Raw genomic sequence first — 14,704 nt, 5'->3', positions numbered from 1 at the left:
CATGAATACACTAATACAAAATGAAATTATTTAAATTTTCTTTTTCATTTGTATATATTTATATTGGCTCATATTTTATAGTTTAGTTTTATTTTCAACCTGTTATTGGTGTTTTACACTGTTGGTTTGATATAAAGAATAAAAAAAAAAAAGACATTGCCATAACAACTGATCTCTAGTCATAATAGCTGTTTTGCATAGTGGTTCTGTAATTCCTTTAATTATAGTACATTATATGTATTTTTAATTAATGATATTCTTCCTATTATTAATTATTACTCATACAAAGAAAATTCATCACTGCCATGATCCTAAACCACTATGAAATAAAAAACTACTGTATTGTTCATTTTGCTGAGGTTACATCATCAATTGTGCATTATTTTAATTACAAAAACCATTCAATTTCAAGCTTGATATGGTTTTGTCACCTGATTGTTAGGTCTTATTTCATCCCATGTGATTTGTGTGGTGGAGACCAAAACACTACTACACTAGTCATTTATAAGGCAGTTTCACTCTGTATTCTGTTTTTCTAGTGTTGGTAATTCAATTTAAAGTCAGGAAAATAGTCGATAAAAAAATATATATTATGCTTTCGTTGTCATTTAATGAAAGTAATATTTGTCAATGAATATAACATGGTACATACATTATCAATGCAGTCATCTGAATTGAATGCAGCATTCATACCGTTTCATAAACAAATATTCAAAATAAAAAAGAAAGAAGAAGAAAAATCATTTGAATTTCCAAAATTTTTATTTAGAGAATTAATAATTTTTTTTAAAGCCAATAAACACGTATGGAATTCTTTATTAAATTGTTATCATGTTTTAACCAACAGATTAAATTTGTATCTAATTATGATTAGTCTAATGAGAGATGATGTCAAGGAGATGAAATTGACCCTGAGTGGTTACTCAGCTTCCATGGCGATGATCATATTTAATTTGAGCTTCTATTAGTAATGTAATTATTGTGCAAAATCAGACCTCACTAAATCAATGTTTAATCAGTCTCATCACACATCAATACTATTTGAAAATCTACTTTATTTGACTTCAACACATTCTGAGAAATCTTATTTCTTCAGATTGAATAATATGTCAAACTTTTAACAGAAAATTCCTTCTTAAATCTTCCAGGAATTGCTTTAGTTTTACTTATGGCTGTTTGGCCGAGTCAAAATTTGCAATTTTTTTCTTAATTTTAACACACTAGATCACCTGGGGAATTTTATATTGGAAAAGATATTTAATTATTTTATTTCTATATAAAAAAGGGAATTTATAGGATTGACATTATTAATCGATTGGAATAATGTATTATGAGATAACTGTATATCTCCAATGATAATATTTCCACTGTATCCTGATTCCTATGGCAGTAAAAAATAAATAAATACATTTTAATAAGATTTCTATGTTTGTGACATGACAGATGATACCAACATACAGTGGGTGGTGTACTATACTTTTACTGTACATACATCATACAACACACAAATCACTGCATGCCATCATTTTGATGTAGCCTGATTGAAATTGATTAAATAAAGACACATTCCTAAGTTCACTTGGAAGATTCCATTCTTATCACATGATACATGACCTTGAGGCTTACGAGAGGCTGCCATATAATTTTGAAGTAGGCCGATTAATAATTGAATTGATCATGTAGCACAGTCTTTAGTCTATGTTATCATCACTGTTTTCCTCTTGTACATCGACTTTAATTTCAGCATGGAGCAACTTATGTTGTTACTCCATGATTTTACAGAATATAGGCAAGTCAATTTAGTATTAAATCCTAGACTACTTTTATGTTTATACAGTACAGGGTAAATTTCAATATTAAAAAACAAATGGTTCCATTAAAATGTTGGGATAATAACAAATTAAAGAATTATTTTTACTATTATAATATCCAATACAAAATGTAATGATATAAGAGCTAATTAATGTAGCCCTCGTTAGCAACATTTCTTGATGACAACTGCTCCATTGTAGTTTAATTATTTTCTTTTGCTTAATTTCTATTTTCAATATGATTGTTTAATTACTGCATAGTCCAGACTTTACTGTGTACAGTAGTTTCCTATTTTAATGACAATTAGCATTTTTTCATTGGCAGAATACATCATCATATCTCATGGTCAAATAGCTTATTTAAAAATAGGATGCATAATGATGATAATGGCCATAAATATGTTATGCTTAAGACAACTTAAGTATGGCATACCAAACTCAAAACACACATGTTCTAATGTTCGATTGAATAAACATGTACAGTTTAATAATAACTCAGTTACTGCAGCAGCATATACAGTATCAAGAATAAAACATTAAAATGTTATAATACTATATTAAATGTAACATTTAGGAATGTTACATACCTACCAACCTTAAAACATAAAATAAATGCTTGATTGAAGTATAATATTTCTTGCGTACCAAGCTCAACAGTTTTTTTAAAACCTGTTTAAAATAATGCTTGGTTAAAAGTATAAGAGTACCTGTATGCTTGCATTCTATCTAAGCTCAAAACATAAAACCTAATGCTTATTACAATATTTATTAATGTACTTGCATACAAAACTGAAAACATTTTTGTTTGTGGCTAGCAATATGGTTTGGTGTCCATCATCTTCATCCAACTAGTAATAATAATAAGCCCAGTCAGCTACTACAGTATATAAAAAAGAAATTAAGAGTTGAGCCTTCCATACATACTGTATCTGTTGATGTAGTTAACCGATCAATAGGGAATGAAACATAAAGAGTTAATCATTCGGAAACCTGGCATACTCAGCAGCACTATGCATTCGTAATAAGTGGTAGCATTCAACTTTAATTTGAAGTATGTTAAATTATTTAAAAATTCACATGCTAAATGTACTTCATATTTAAATGCCTGGACATTTTTTTTTTTAACTAAATCATGATTCTAGCATGACTTTACGAAACCATATCGTATAGAAAACAGAAACTTGTAATATTATTAATTTACTTAAATTAATGACTTGTTTGTGTAGTTTCAATCTCGTCTTTTATTTTGTTTTCAACAGTTATCAACAAATACAATACATACATTCGAGAAAACTAAAATCATTGTATTGCAGTAAACAAAAAATTACTGCAGTAACTGAAAACACAATTTGACATGATTCCTAATACTTAAACCCTGAGCATTATAGTAATAGTATAGTAATCCTAGATTTATAATGTGATGCAATCTCATCTGTCAAACATATTGTACATTACAAAGTATGCTGTTGTTATTATTAGTACTGTATTACCTATACCTTTCTAACGACCAGATTTTCTATCAGTCTCTGATTAAAATAGGCACTTTATAGTAGGATCTTCTTCCACTTTAAGCCTTCCTTTAAGTGCTAACTCAAGAGCATGTGAACATGATACTGTTAGTCTCCAGATATAGATTTAAAATGTTTATACTTCTACACCCCTATAACAACAATGGATTGGTCCATATGAATCACTATTAATATTTTATACCATTGATTAGATACATTTTCTAATTAAAATTGTACTGTCCTAGTAAAGTTAGATTAGAAAATATTTCATCAGTAGTGCACAAGTACTTCTACACCCCTATAACAACAATAGATTGGTCCATGATTCACTATTAATATTTTATACCATTGATTATTACATTTTAAAAATTAAGTTGTACTGTTAGTTAGTTAAGTTAGATTAGAAAATATACTGTATATGTACAGTAAACACATTCATTGAGCAAAAATTGTTGTTGTAGATAAGATTTATACTGATTCATGTTATAAACTATATTTAATTAAAATTTACAAAATCAATGCTATTTCCATGGTAATAGGTGATTATTATTATGATCATTGGATTCTTCTGGTCTAACTCAATAAATATATTTTCTACAAATATATATTTTAATCTAGTAGAATAGAAGACTATATCAAATATTAGAAAGTATATTGTATTATTTTGTTTTTATTTTTTTTTATATTACAATTATTTTGGATCTTGATAGACCTTTTATTCATTCATTCATCAGTGAAAAATTGCTTTCATATTATTGTTAATTATATATTATAATAAATAATTAATAAATTTAAAGGCAAATTACTGAGAAAAATGACAATACTGGGGGTATAATCTATTTATGATATATAGTTTTGATTTTATCAATATTCAATTCACCAATTGCACTACCTTCTAAAGTTCAAGATTAATTCAATTTTAGACGAGGTGTTGTTAGGGTTGAATGAGGCGATATCCAACTCCTTGATGGGTTCCACAGTGTTGGAATGCACAGCTTACACTTATGTCCCTATATCAAATTTATTTTCTTCAATTAGTAAACCATTTTGAAAAGTGCTTTAGGTTGAATCAGGGATTACGACGTCGTCTCTGATTGCTTGTTAATGTAAATATTCTAGGTTGTCCTGATTTCAAGCGTTTCTTGTTTTAAAGTGATTGTGTGATGCTGATAGAACTAAATGCATTCTAAGCATGTGTCTATTGGGTAACTTAGCCTAATTCTTTTCTAGCACCTATCATAAGAAGCTCAATATATTTAATTTTTTTTCAAACTTATACTAGGTGATTTTCTGTTTTCACTGAGCAGAATACAAAAAACAATAATACAATACACAAAAGAATACACCACCCACAATACCATTTGCCAGCATTCCAAATTATAATTAATAGTCTCTTGAAATGATAATCTTCTACCTGATTAGCTTAGCTAACTATATTATTTATAACAGCAACCTAAAACAGTTTTGCTTTCCATCTTCTTTTTTTTATAACACTGCAAATATCTTTTACCTAATTCAATTAAATTCAACTTTTATTTCAGACAATTGTTCATATGGTATAATACATTACAAACAAAAAAAACCAAAAAAGATGAAGGAGAGAGGACCAAAACTTTTATCTATTGGTATATAATGCCTCTCTCCATTTGTAGTACATGTTTGAATCCATCAACAAATATTTATATATACAAATTAACATTCTGTTTTCGATTTTCCTTATTCTTGTAAGAAATCGGTAAGTCGAAATCCTCAAATATTCATAAAATGATGGAATATTGTTTTCCACAAACAAACTCCTCGCACTAACAAATCTGGGTTGTCCAAACAACAACAACCTCCTTAAATATTAAACATTTCATTTTTATTATATATTATTACTGATGCTTCAAGTTCATTATTCTCACTTGTTATTATTTTATGTAACCATGTTAAAGGGCCAACTGAGACAAGTTTACTTCTAGGTTGGTCCTTATTTTATGCTCTATATTGTTTGTATGGCATTTTATCAAATAAATGTTTGTTGAATTTGACTGAGAGACATAGTTTTGTCTAACAAACTCTTTTTGCACCAAATAATCTTGAATTTAAATAAATAAATAATTGTTTTTTTAGCAACTTTCAAGATCTATTCAACAGCTCCAAGAAGAGCTACAGAAACAGCAGTCTGCCTCGCAAGTTCTAAACCCGGCGCAGCGACAAGAACTCGAATCGTTACGTTTAGAAAAAGAAAGGCAATCAAAAGAACTCTTCCTTTTGCGTAAAACGCTTGAGGAGATGGAAATTAGAATAGATACGCAAAAACAAACGCTTGCGTCACGCGACGAAAGCATTAAGAAGCTGTTAGAAATGTTACAAAGTAAAGGGTTAGCTGTCAAAGGTATTGAGGCTAACCATGAAGAGATGGACCATCTTAGAACCAGGCTTCTTGAAGCAGAAACTAAAGTGATACAAGTTACCGGCACTCTAGAACAAAAAGAAGCTGAGATTTCTAGTCTTAATGATGTAAGTATAAGAGTAACTATGAAACTAAAGTTAAGCTCTGTTTATACTATGAAACTAATTTGACAAAAAAAGTTTGATGTGGCCAAATATTGCAGTGATATGATGACCAAAGATGGTAGTGATATGACATCATCATGTCCATATATGGGCACATTACATTTTGTTTAATACTGTAGACAGAGCTTTAGTTAAGAGTAAGATCTTCTAATGAACTTAATTATGTCTAGTCTGAAAGGAGTACATTATAATGGTTTAAACATAGACGTTTTAGGTAACTACTGTACTATACCGCCCACATTTTTTTTATAACACATCATTAATTATTTCAGTTTAAATAAATTTTGTCAGTTGTTTTCAACAGCGGATTTTAAATTAATAGTGACCTATATAGTTTATAGCCTGCTAGATACACGAAATACAAGAACAAAAATTGTAGGTCCGAGTTAAATTCTTTCTGAATTCAAACACGACACTTCTATCCATGAGTCATTTGCAATTTTAAATTGCCGACATAAATTACCATTCAACGATTCGAGAAGTACATTTTCCAATTTCTAACAGCACCCGTTAATGAACCACTGAATGCGTTATTAGTTTTACTAATCCCTGTGAAAGTGTCCTAGTGCTAATTATTGTATTTTGGACACAACATGGCTTCCATCTCATCATGTGATCAAATCTTCACAGCGTGAAGTCAGTGTCATCACCAATTAAAATGCTCATTAATTCCCTATTAATACTGTACGCAAAATTTTATTTTTTTTATTTATTGATGATTGTTAGAATTTTAATGAAATCGTCAATGTTTATAGACCGATTTTGATGATCATTTCTAAACACAAAATATAGAAATTAATCAGTAGATATAGAAATTACATTATAGAAAGTACCAATATTGAGTACAGTCTGTTTACATTATTGATGGTTGTATTTAAAGTAGTGTGCAATTTGATTAGTATTCAAACATAATTATTGCAATGTTTTACAGCATTTCTAACTCTGCATATGATTTGCATATGATTTGCATATGATTTGCATACAAAAACACTTAACTAAGTAAAGTAATGATGTGTAAACTTAAACTGATGAATTTGGAATATTATGCTAAAATGTGTAAATTAGGAATCAAACCACAAAAAAGAGCGATCCGAAACAATTTTGGATTTTCTTTTTTCCACTAAAATGGGCAAAATGTGCTAGGCTAAAACTCTTGTTAGTCTTCAGTTTGAAAAGTGCACTTTAGCAAAAAGGGCTAGGCGTGCAAACTAAATGGTATCAGTAGAAGCTACCTAAAGTAGGCTTTTGTAGTTCTATAAATACTGCCTCTCCCCTGCTAGTTTTTAAAAGAGGGGGCAAAGTAATGTAAATTGGTAATATTACTGTAAATGTATCGGTATGAGCTACAGTAGGCTTGTTATGTTAGTTAGTCCTACAGTATAAATACCACCTCCCCTGCTGGCCTCTAAAATAGGACTTTAGGAAAATATAAAGTAATGTAAATTGGTATTTAAAAATTAACACTAGTACCCGCTCTTTGTTAATGCTGCCTCGTCGATACATCAGGATCTGAGAAGGAATACAAACCGCACTGACCGCCTTGAGCGTCAGTTGGGATCTGCTATACATTCAGATTCGGATTCGTCTCGTGGCTTGGCTCTGAAGGCGGTTGTTGAAATGAAGGTACAGTATAAGGGGGCGCCGTTGAAGCTTAATATATACTCCAAGGTTTAGTTGAGTTCTACCCGCGGTAGCGGTAAATCTAACTCTAAGCTTGAACTGCCCCTATTATCATTATTTTATCAGTGGCCTTTTTTTTACCATTAGATAGCATTTGTACAATTTAATGTACAGTACTGTATTTTTCTTAATTATGCCAAGCAAAATAAAAAATTTTATTTTTCAAGTGAACCGATAAAATTTCTTGAATCTTATATTATATGTTAAAGATTACAGATTAATCATTGTTTATATTAGTGAAATGTAAAATTATTTTCTGTCCCTGCACATTTACAGCATTTTATTTTGTTGATGATAAATGAAAGAGTATCTAGGTTTAAAGGACGTACTGTAATAATCAAGGCTTACAAATGTGAATGACTTTTAACTTTTAACTTTAATCAAACCATGAAATGCATGAAACGTGTCCTTTCTTTGTAGTTGAGATAAATTTAATATCCGAAAGTGGATAAATTATTTATAAAAGCTGATTTAATTTCTTTTATAAAATAATTTTTACTTTTGTAAATTATTTCTGACATTTCTTTGCTATAATATTAATATTTCATAATTTATAAATATATTGCATTTTCCTTTTTAGTACTTTCCTTATTTTTAAGTTCTTCATGTTTTCCTTTAGAAGTTTTTTTCTTTGATGTTGCATTTAAGTTTTTGTAATGTTGATATAACTGCCATTCTTAGTGATATAATTTTTTTTAGATATTATTTACTGTATTATAATTATAAATAAAATAAATAACCTTCGGTTTTTTTTTCCAAAACATTTCACATTCCTTTTTTTAATGTATTCTACTAACACTTTAAATGTATGTACATACTTTAATATAACAAATATATGTTCTAAAATATTTTAGTATTCTACCTACAAAATGTTCCTTAAATCATTCAGTTAACATATGATTATGACTAAGTAATCTTACCTATTTTCTTTTCTAATGGATAATACATTAAATGATCTCCTTTTCGTAGCTTAGTTTTGGCGCCATAAGTCCACAATTCCAGCGCCATTATTTCATTATTTTTATTGTATGCAGGACAATAAGATAGCCATTCTGGAACAGAGGTTGCGGGATCAAGAAGAAGAGATAAGTCGTTATCGTGCGAACCACAATCTAAGCTCTGATGATTCTGGTAACTATTCCCGGGAGGCTGATGAGTTCAAAGGTCAAGCCAGGCATTTTAAGATTAAGGTAATTGACATAGCTGAAGTAAATGCTATTCTATGCATTTATTTTTTATATATTGTTTTTATTTTATTTACCGTCACCATACGGTGACCAAACGTCAACATTAACAGGGTTGAAAAACATAAAATATAATATACAAGCAAAAATTAACGTCGTGAGGATAACAATATGCCATCTTACCATAGTGACTTTCTCCTCAACAATAATATTTAAATTAACTTTTTCTCATTCTTAATTAAATGACATCCAAATGACCTTAAGAAAGACAAAACAGTTATCTTCAATTTAGCTGTGCATTTGGTTTACTCAGTAATGCATTGCGATATTGGTTGTTGTAATCTCACCTTAAATATCAACTGGTCAAATCTCTAAGTAAACAGTTACAGTTTTTGTCAACCTCTTTACCTTTGGGCATCGCTTCTAGATAGAGTTCCCGTTAAGGTTTAATTAATCAGTACACATCTTTCGATAAATTTCATTTGAATTCCAAATTAGAACTTTTGTTTTATTAACCCTTTGAACTTAGACATATGTACTTTCAATTTCGAAATAGAATTTATTTCTTTTTCTACTTTAATGAAAAAAAACAGACCATAAACTACCAGGAATAATAACAATTTCCAAATTCTAGAGATATAGAAGTCTACACGATAGAGTTGAGAACTCTTTTCACAAAAATCAATAGTTTAACAAATAGTTTATTTATGAATGATTACCAAAGCTTATAAATTGTTTTAAACTCAATTTAATTTAAACCTTCAAACAATATATTTCACTTCACTGATGAAGGGCTAGTGTTGCCCAAAAGCTCTGCTAACTTTTCTGGCTGTTTTACTTTATCGTTTTGATTTAGCTTTTCGCTTTGTTGTTGTATCTCCATTGAGATCCAGCCACTGATATACCCACAGCATTGTCAGTTTTTCAGTAATTTGCCTTTGGATTTTAATAAATTACATTTAAATTTGTTTTTTCATGAAGGTGGATAAAATGAAGGTTGAGATGACAAAGAAAGATTCTGAGATCCAGGGACTGCAGACACGACTTGATACGCTAAACCACCAAGATCAAGACAGTCAAGCACACATCCAACTACTTAAGGAATCTCTGTCAGCAAAAGAGCAACGTATAGTCATTATGCAGGCAGATGTAAGTTACTGCAGTAACGTTGCTAACTACTGCAGCAATGTATTTAGCTCTTAGGTTTGTATTGGCTGAAGACTGAGATTTAGTAACTGAAACTGAAAGAACCCTAGGATGCAATTAGGCAATAGGTCATAGGTCATTAGGCAATAGGTCATTCGCTTGTATCATGGTTTACAATGTGTCATTTTATTTATTTGACCAACGAACCATAATGTAAAATTTAACTGAGATGCATTGGTCAAGGACTGCTAAAGTAAGTAAGATTACTATAACTACAAGAGTCTGCAGTCCCATGTCCGTGTCCTAGTGGGAACCAAGCTTAAGGGGAGATGAAATGTTGTATGTATGACCAGTGCAAGAAACATGTTATTTCCCCATATTTTTTACTGGATTAGTATTTCTCTTTTGTGATAGATCGAAGCTTTACGAGGACGTCTTGAAGAAAAGGAGTCTTTAATACAACAGAAGAACGATCAATTGTCCAATATGTCAACAAGTAAGAACAAACATTCGAGTGAAGTCGCCGAGTTACGTGAGATGGTGGACATCAAGGACAGGAAAGCAAACGTACTTCAACGCAAGGTTAGTTACGCATCTTACATGATAATATTATAGCCTTGAAATTTATCAAATTATCATTTTTATATCATTTCAACTGTATTATAAATTCCTTGCCCTCCCAAACCCACCCCACTTTCCACCATACCTTTCCCTTTACTCCGGGATATGACTACAAGTTTGCTTGGATTTTATACATGAATGACATTATTTATGCCTGCTATGTACTATTTGCCTTTTTATAGCATGTCCCCATAAAATACCACCATCCTCTATAATCTATTATAAATTAAGTCTCAGATTAATGGAACTGATCACTCAAGTTTGAGTACTCAGACTAACAAATTTGTAATTGTTTATTCTAACTGGAGTGAAACTTTTTAAATTTTAAAATACTTTAATGTTCACACACAATTTGCTTTACAAAAACGACACCATTTCTCTGTTAAGTACAACAGTTTCTTTGTACTACTGTATTTTTTATCTTTTCACATGAGCAATTTAAAAACAAAAACGCACTTATCTTCCATCGAAAACATATTTATTAACCATCAAATGTTTCAATCAGCAAATTTTTATTTTTAGAAATTTGTTTTTATAATACTGCCTATACCTGCCCAAGAAAAAAAAAACACTGCTTATCAAATAATAAGAATTTCTGGCAACATTGTCAACATATAATATTGTTTAAAAAAATTAACATTGATAATTATTATTTTAACAGTCAGGTGTAAAATTCCACGTCCTCCCAGGTCAGCAACACTGCATCAACAACAACTATTTGTTTTTATTGCATAACTTTTGAAGAATGCAGAATATCCACTAAATACTGTGTGTCTATTATACACTATGCTAATCATTTAAACTTTGATAATATATTCATTTTATAATTCATCATATTCAAAATATATATTATTTATCTATTATTATGCATTATCAATTATGTGTGACATTAATATGCATGAGTTATCAAAACATTTATATAATCTCAATTATTGGTTTTTTTTTAAATTAAAACAGAAAAAAATATTTCTATAAATGATTTTTTTCTTGTTTTTAAAACATTTTTTTCTGTTTCTGTGTTCTGAGTACCTTGTCTATGTTTACTTTGTTTTTCACATTTTATGTGTTACCATTAATTAATAAAAAATATACACGCACATTTTAATATTAATTTTCATCATTATTCCAAATTATTGAAATATTTAAACTGTTAATATCTCGCTACAAACATTTTCCTAATACATAATTTAAGCCACATTAATGTTTCCCAACTTAATGTGTACATTATACAATAATTAATAAATGAAAAACAACTAAACCATACCATTTAACCTTTGACCTCTATATTCAACCCCAATAGCTAGCCGACTACACGAATGCATTGGAACTCAAAGATGGAAAACTAGAGTTCTTACAGATCAAGGTGACCTTTGACCTACTATCTCGTTGTTTGTCTAGTGAAACTGCTATGTTTATTATTAAACCTTATACCTCAGTATTCTCTTATTGCTTGAGATTCTTAATAGATTTAAGTTTTCTGAATATTTTTGTTTATTCTTCCGTTTTGAATGTTTTTTTTTTTTGTAATAACTGCATCAATGAATGTTCCGACCATCTAATGTTTTGTTGTTTTTTTGTTATTAACTAAATATTGCATTTTATTGCAGAATTGAAATTCCAACGTTCTTGAAATTAAATAATTTCCAAATGTCAAAAGGCAGCCACCTCAGTTTCCTCTTTTATCTGCAATTTTGTAAATGACAATATATATTTGTGGTTACGGCAAGCAACCCACAACAACTGCACCCATGTTAAACGCTACCATCATCATAATATTCAAGTTACATTCGGTTACGCTGCTGAATTTCTAACATATATTTTAATTATAATTCTGATATATAATGTAACAACTGGTTTGCCTTAAGCTTTGCACATTCATCAAAGTCATGCTACATTTTCTGGGCATTGAAATATTCCCTATTTAGAATGGTATAAGAAAAACTCCATACGTCCATCCAACTATTTCCTAATGCCCGGTTTAACTGAATTTTTATTCTATCTAGTTTCAGTTATATTTATTTTTATTCTTTATAATGCATCTTGTATGTTTTTCACATAAGGCAGATTTATTACTAAAATACATTTGTTTGGAAGATATTAAAAATTAAGAATGCTCTACTAAAAAAGTTTTTAAAAAACAATTGGGAGTTTTTGATTTGTAACGACGCAGAGGACCTCCTTGATATTATCATTGGTTGTCGCTTGGATCTAGAATCTGATTCGCTAAAACTGTTGAGGAATCACATAAGGAAGCCTGTCCCAATGCTTTCAAATGTGCACAATGAATCAATGTTAATAGATCAGAGGTCATTGCAAGTTGAAATCTCCCTATACTGCAGATAAAGACAGCAAAATCAACCTGAGAAATCAACATTTTCTGTAATATCTAGTAGATCTTTTGTGTCTTTATTTGAAGTAACCAGTTTCTTATTTTAATCTAAATCTTCTTGTATTTCTATACTTCTGTATTTCTATATGTATATAGCTTGGTTTCGCACTAGAACGCAAAGTAATTTGACCAATCACAGGTGACGGATCGTCTGAACTATCCCCTGTGATTGGTCAATTTATTTGTTGCGTTGCGTCCTAGTAGGAACCAAGGTTTACTATTGCTTCTACTTAATAATAATCTTTAATACTTTAATATCTTGTTTTGTATTGCTTTGTGATGACAGAGTCTGTTATTGGTTTCTGTAAAGATTTCATTTCTTATTCAGAAAAATGTCTAATTTAATATTTAGACAAATATTTTGCTATTTTCATTTTTTTCAGATTGATAATTTGACAGAACAGCTAAGTGAGAAAGAAACTGAGAATAACGGAATTAAAGCGAAACTGAGTGCGGTACAAGCGGACCAGACATCAACGGACAGCGCCGTCACAAGTCTGGAAGAAGCGTTGGCAGAGAAAGAACGAATGATTGCACGACTGAAAGATCAGAAAACGAAGGAAGATACGAATAGATCGGATGAAACTGTTAAATATCAGAAGCAGGTGAAAGAATTGAAGTCAAAGGTTGATTCACTTAATCGAGCGTTATCAGACAAAGATGTAAGTTTATGGTAAAACAGGAACAACTTTCATTTTGTGTAAAAGGTGTATCCCTATGGTGAAACTGTCCATTGCTGTGTTCAGCTTTATATTTGACCAAGGCATATGAAAATTGAATGTTCCCTTTCAGCTATGAACCATCCTTTAAAAAATCGGACATTACTTTTTAAGTAATTCTGCTAAATAACAAAGAAACAAACACACATACACACGTGATCGACCACATAACCTCTCGCCATTCTGACAGAGGTAAAAAGTCCCTTATACTAAAAATTAGAATATTTTCATTTTGTAAACATGAGGATAATAGACATCTCAATAATGTATTACATTACCTATTTTAATAGCATTAGATTATAGTTAGACAGCATTAAGTATAGTAATACTACACTTACTGTTACTATTTATGGATTTTTATTGTAAAACTACATTACAAGTAACATTAAATCCCTATATAGCTATTTCCATACAAGTCGTAATCACCAGCTTGCAAGATCATTAATATTACTGAATATGGTCATTGGCGTCACGCTCCAATTCAATTGTTTATTTTGGAGCATACTATCAATAAGCGATGTAACCTGTGTACATTCGTGTTAAGTAGAAAATCATTGATTTATTTATTTGGTTAGAATAACATCAAACTAATTAAACAGAACAGATTATAACTCATTGCATTTTTCAGCAAATGTACATTGTGTATAAATTTAAAATCAATTTAATTATAATTTTCTGATCAATAATAAATATATACAGAAAACAACAATAAATATACAGAAAAATAGTATTTTATTATGGTTAAAAAAAGAGAGTAAACCTACATTCTCAATGGGAACGGATTCTAGTTTGGTAGCGATATACCCAAATATGGTAGTTATATGACATCATCATGAAAAATGTTACTGTAGTAGTTGTAGCATTGTAAAGCCTTGTCTACAATATCAAACTAGTTTGACCAAAAAATTGTGATGTGCCCAAATATGGTAGTGATATGCCCAAATATTTATGTTATATTCTTACTAACTAAAGTGTACCTAAAGGAACCATATCTCATAATTGTATATTTTTGCCGTTGTGACAATAAAGTTTTATCATATCGTATCGTATGGTAGTTACATGACATCATCCTGTCCATATATAGGCA

The 14,704-nt window shown here is 30.0% G+C and overlaps 1 protein-coding gene across 7 annotated transcripts in view; it reads left to right on the top strand.

Annotated features, from left to right (window-relative positions):
- Positions 1–14,704, top strand: part of LOC140059347 (ELKS/Rab6-interacting/CAST family member 1-like) — a 50,038-nt gene that overhangs the window by 1,124 nt on the left and 34,210 nt on the right. For 4 of the 7 annotated variants that reach the window (XM_072105233.1, XM_072105232.1, XM_072105230.1 and 1 more), the window contains exons 2-8: positions 5,432–5,821; positions 7,385–7,501; positions 8,593–8,748; positions 9,724–9,891; positions 10,303–10,470; positions 11,810–11,872; positions 13,282–13,560. In XM_072105233.1, the coding sequence (XP_071961334.1) occupies positions 5,432–5,821; positions 7,385–7,501; positions 8,593–8,748; positions 9,724–9,891; positions 10,303–10,470; positions 11,810–11,872; positions 13,282–13,560 (1,341 nt within the window). The remainder of the gene's footprint in view (positions 1–5,431; positions 5,822–7,384; positions 7,502–8,592; positions 8,749–9,723; positions 9,892–10,302; positions 10,471–11,809; positions 11,873–13,281; positions 13,561–14,704) is intronic. The other 3 variants (XM_072105237.1, XM_072105234.1, XM_072105236.1) reach the window with 2 other exon arrangements.

Source organism: Antedon mediterranea, chromosome 9 (assembly GCF_964355755.1).
Source record: "Antedon mediterranea chromosome 9, ecAntMedi1.1, whole genome shotgun sequence".
Classification (NCBI taxonomy): Eukaryota; Metazoa; Echinodermata; class Crinoidea; order Comatulida; family Antedonidae; genus Antedon; species Antedon mediterranea.
Note: the sequence above shows the minus strand (reverse complement) of the source record. Positions and strands in the feature narration are given on the sequence as shown.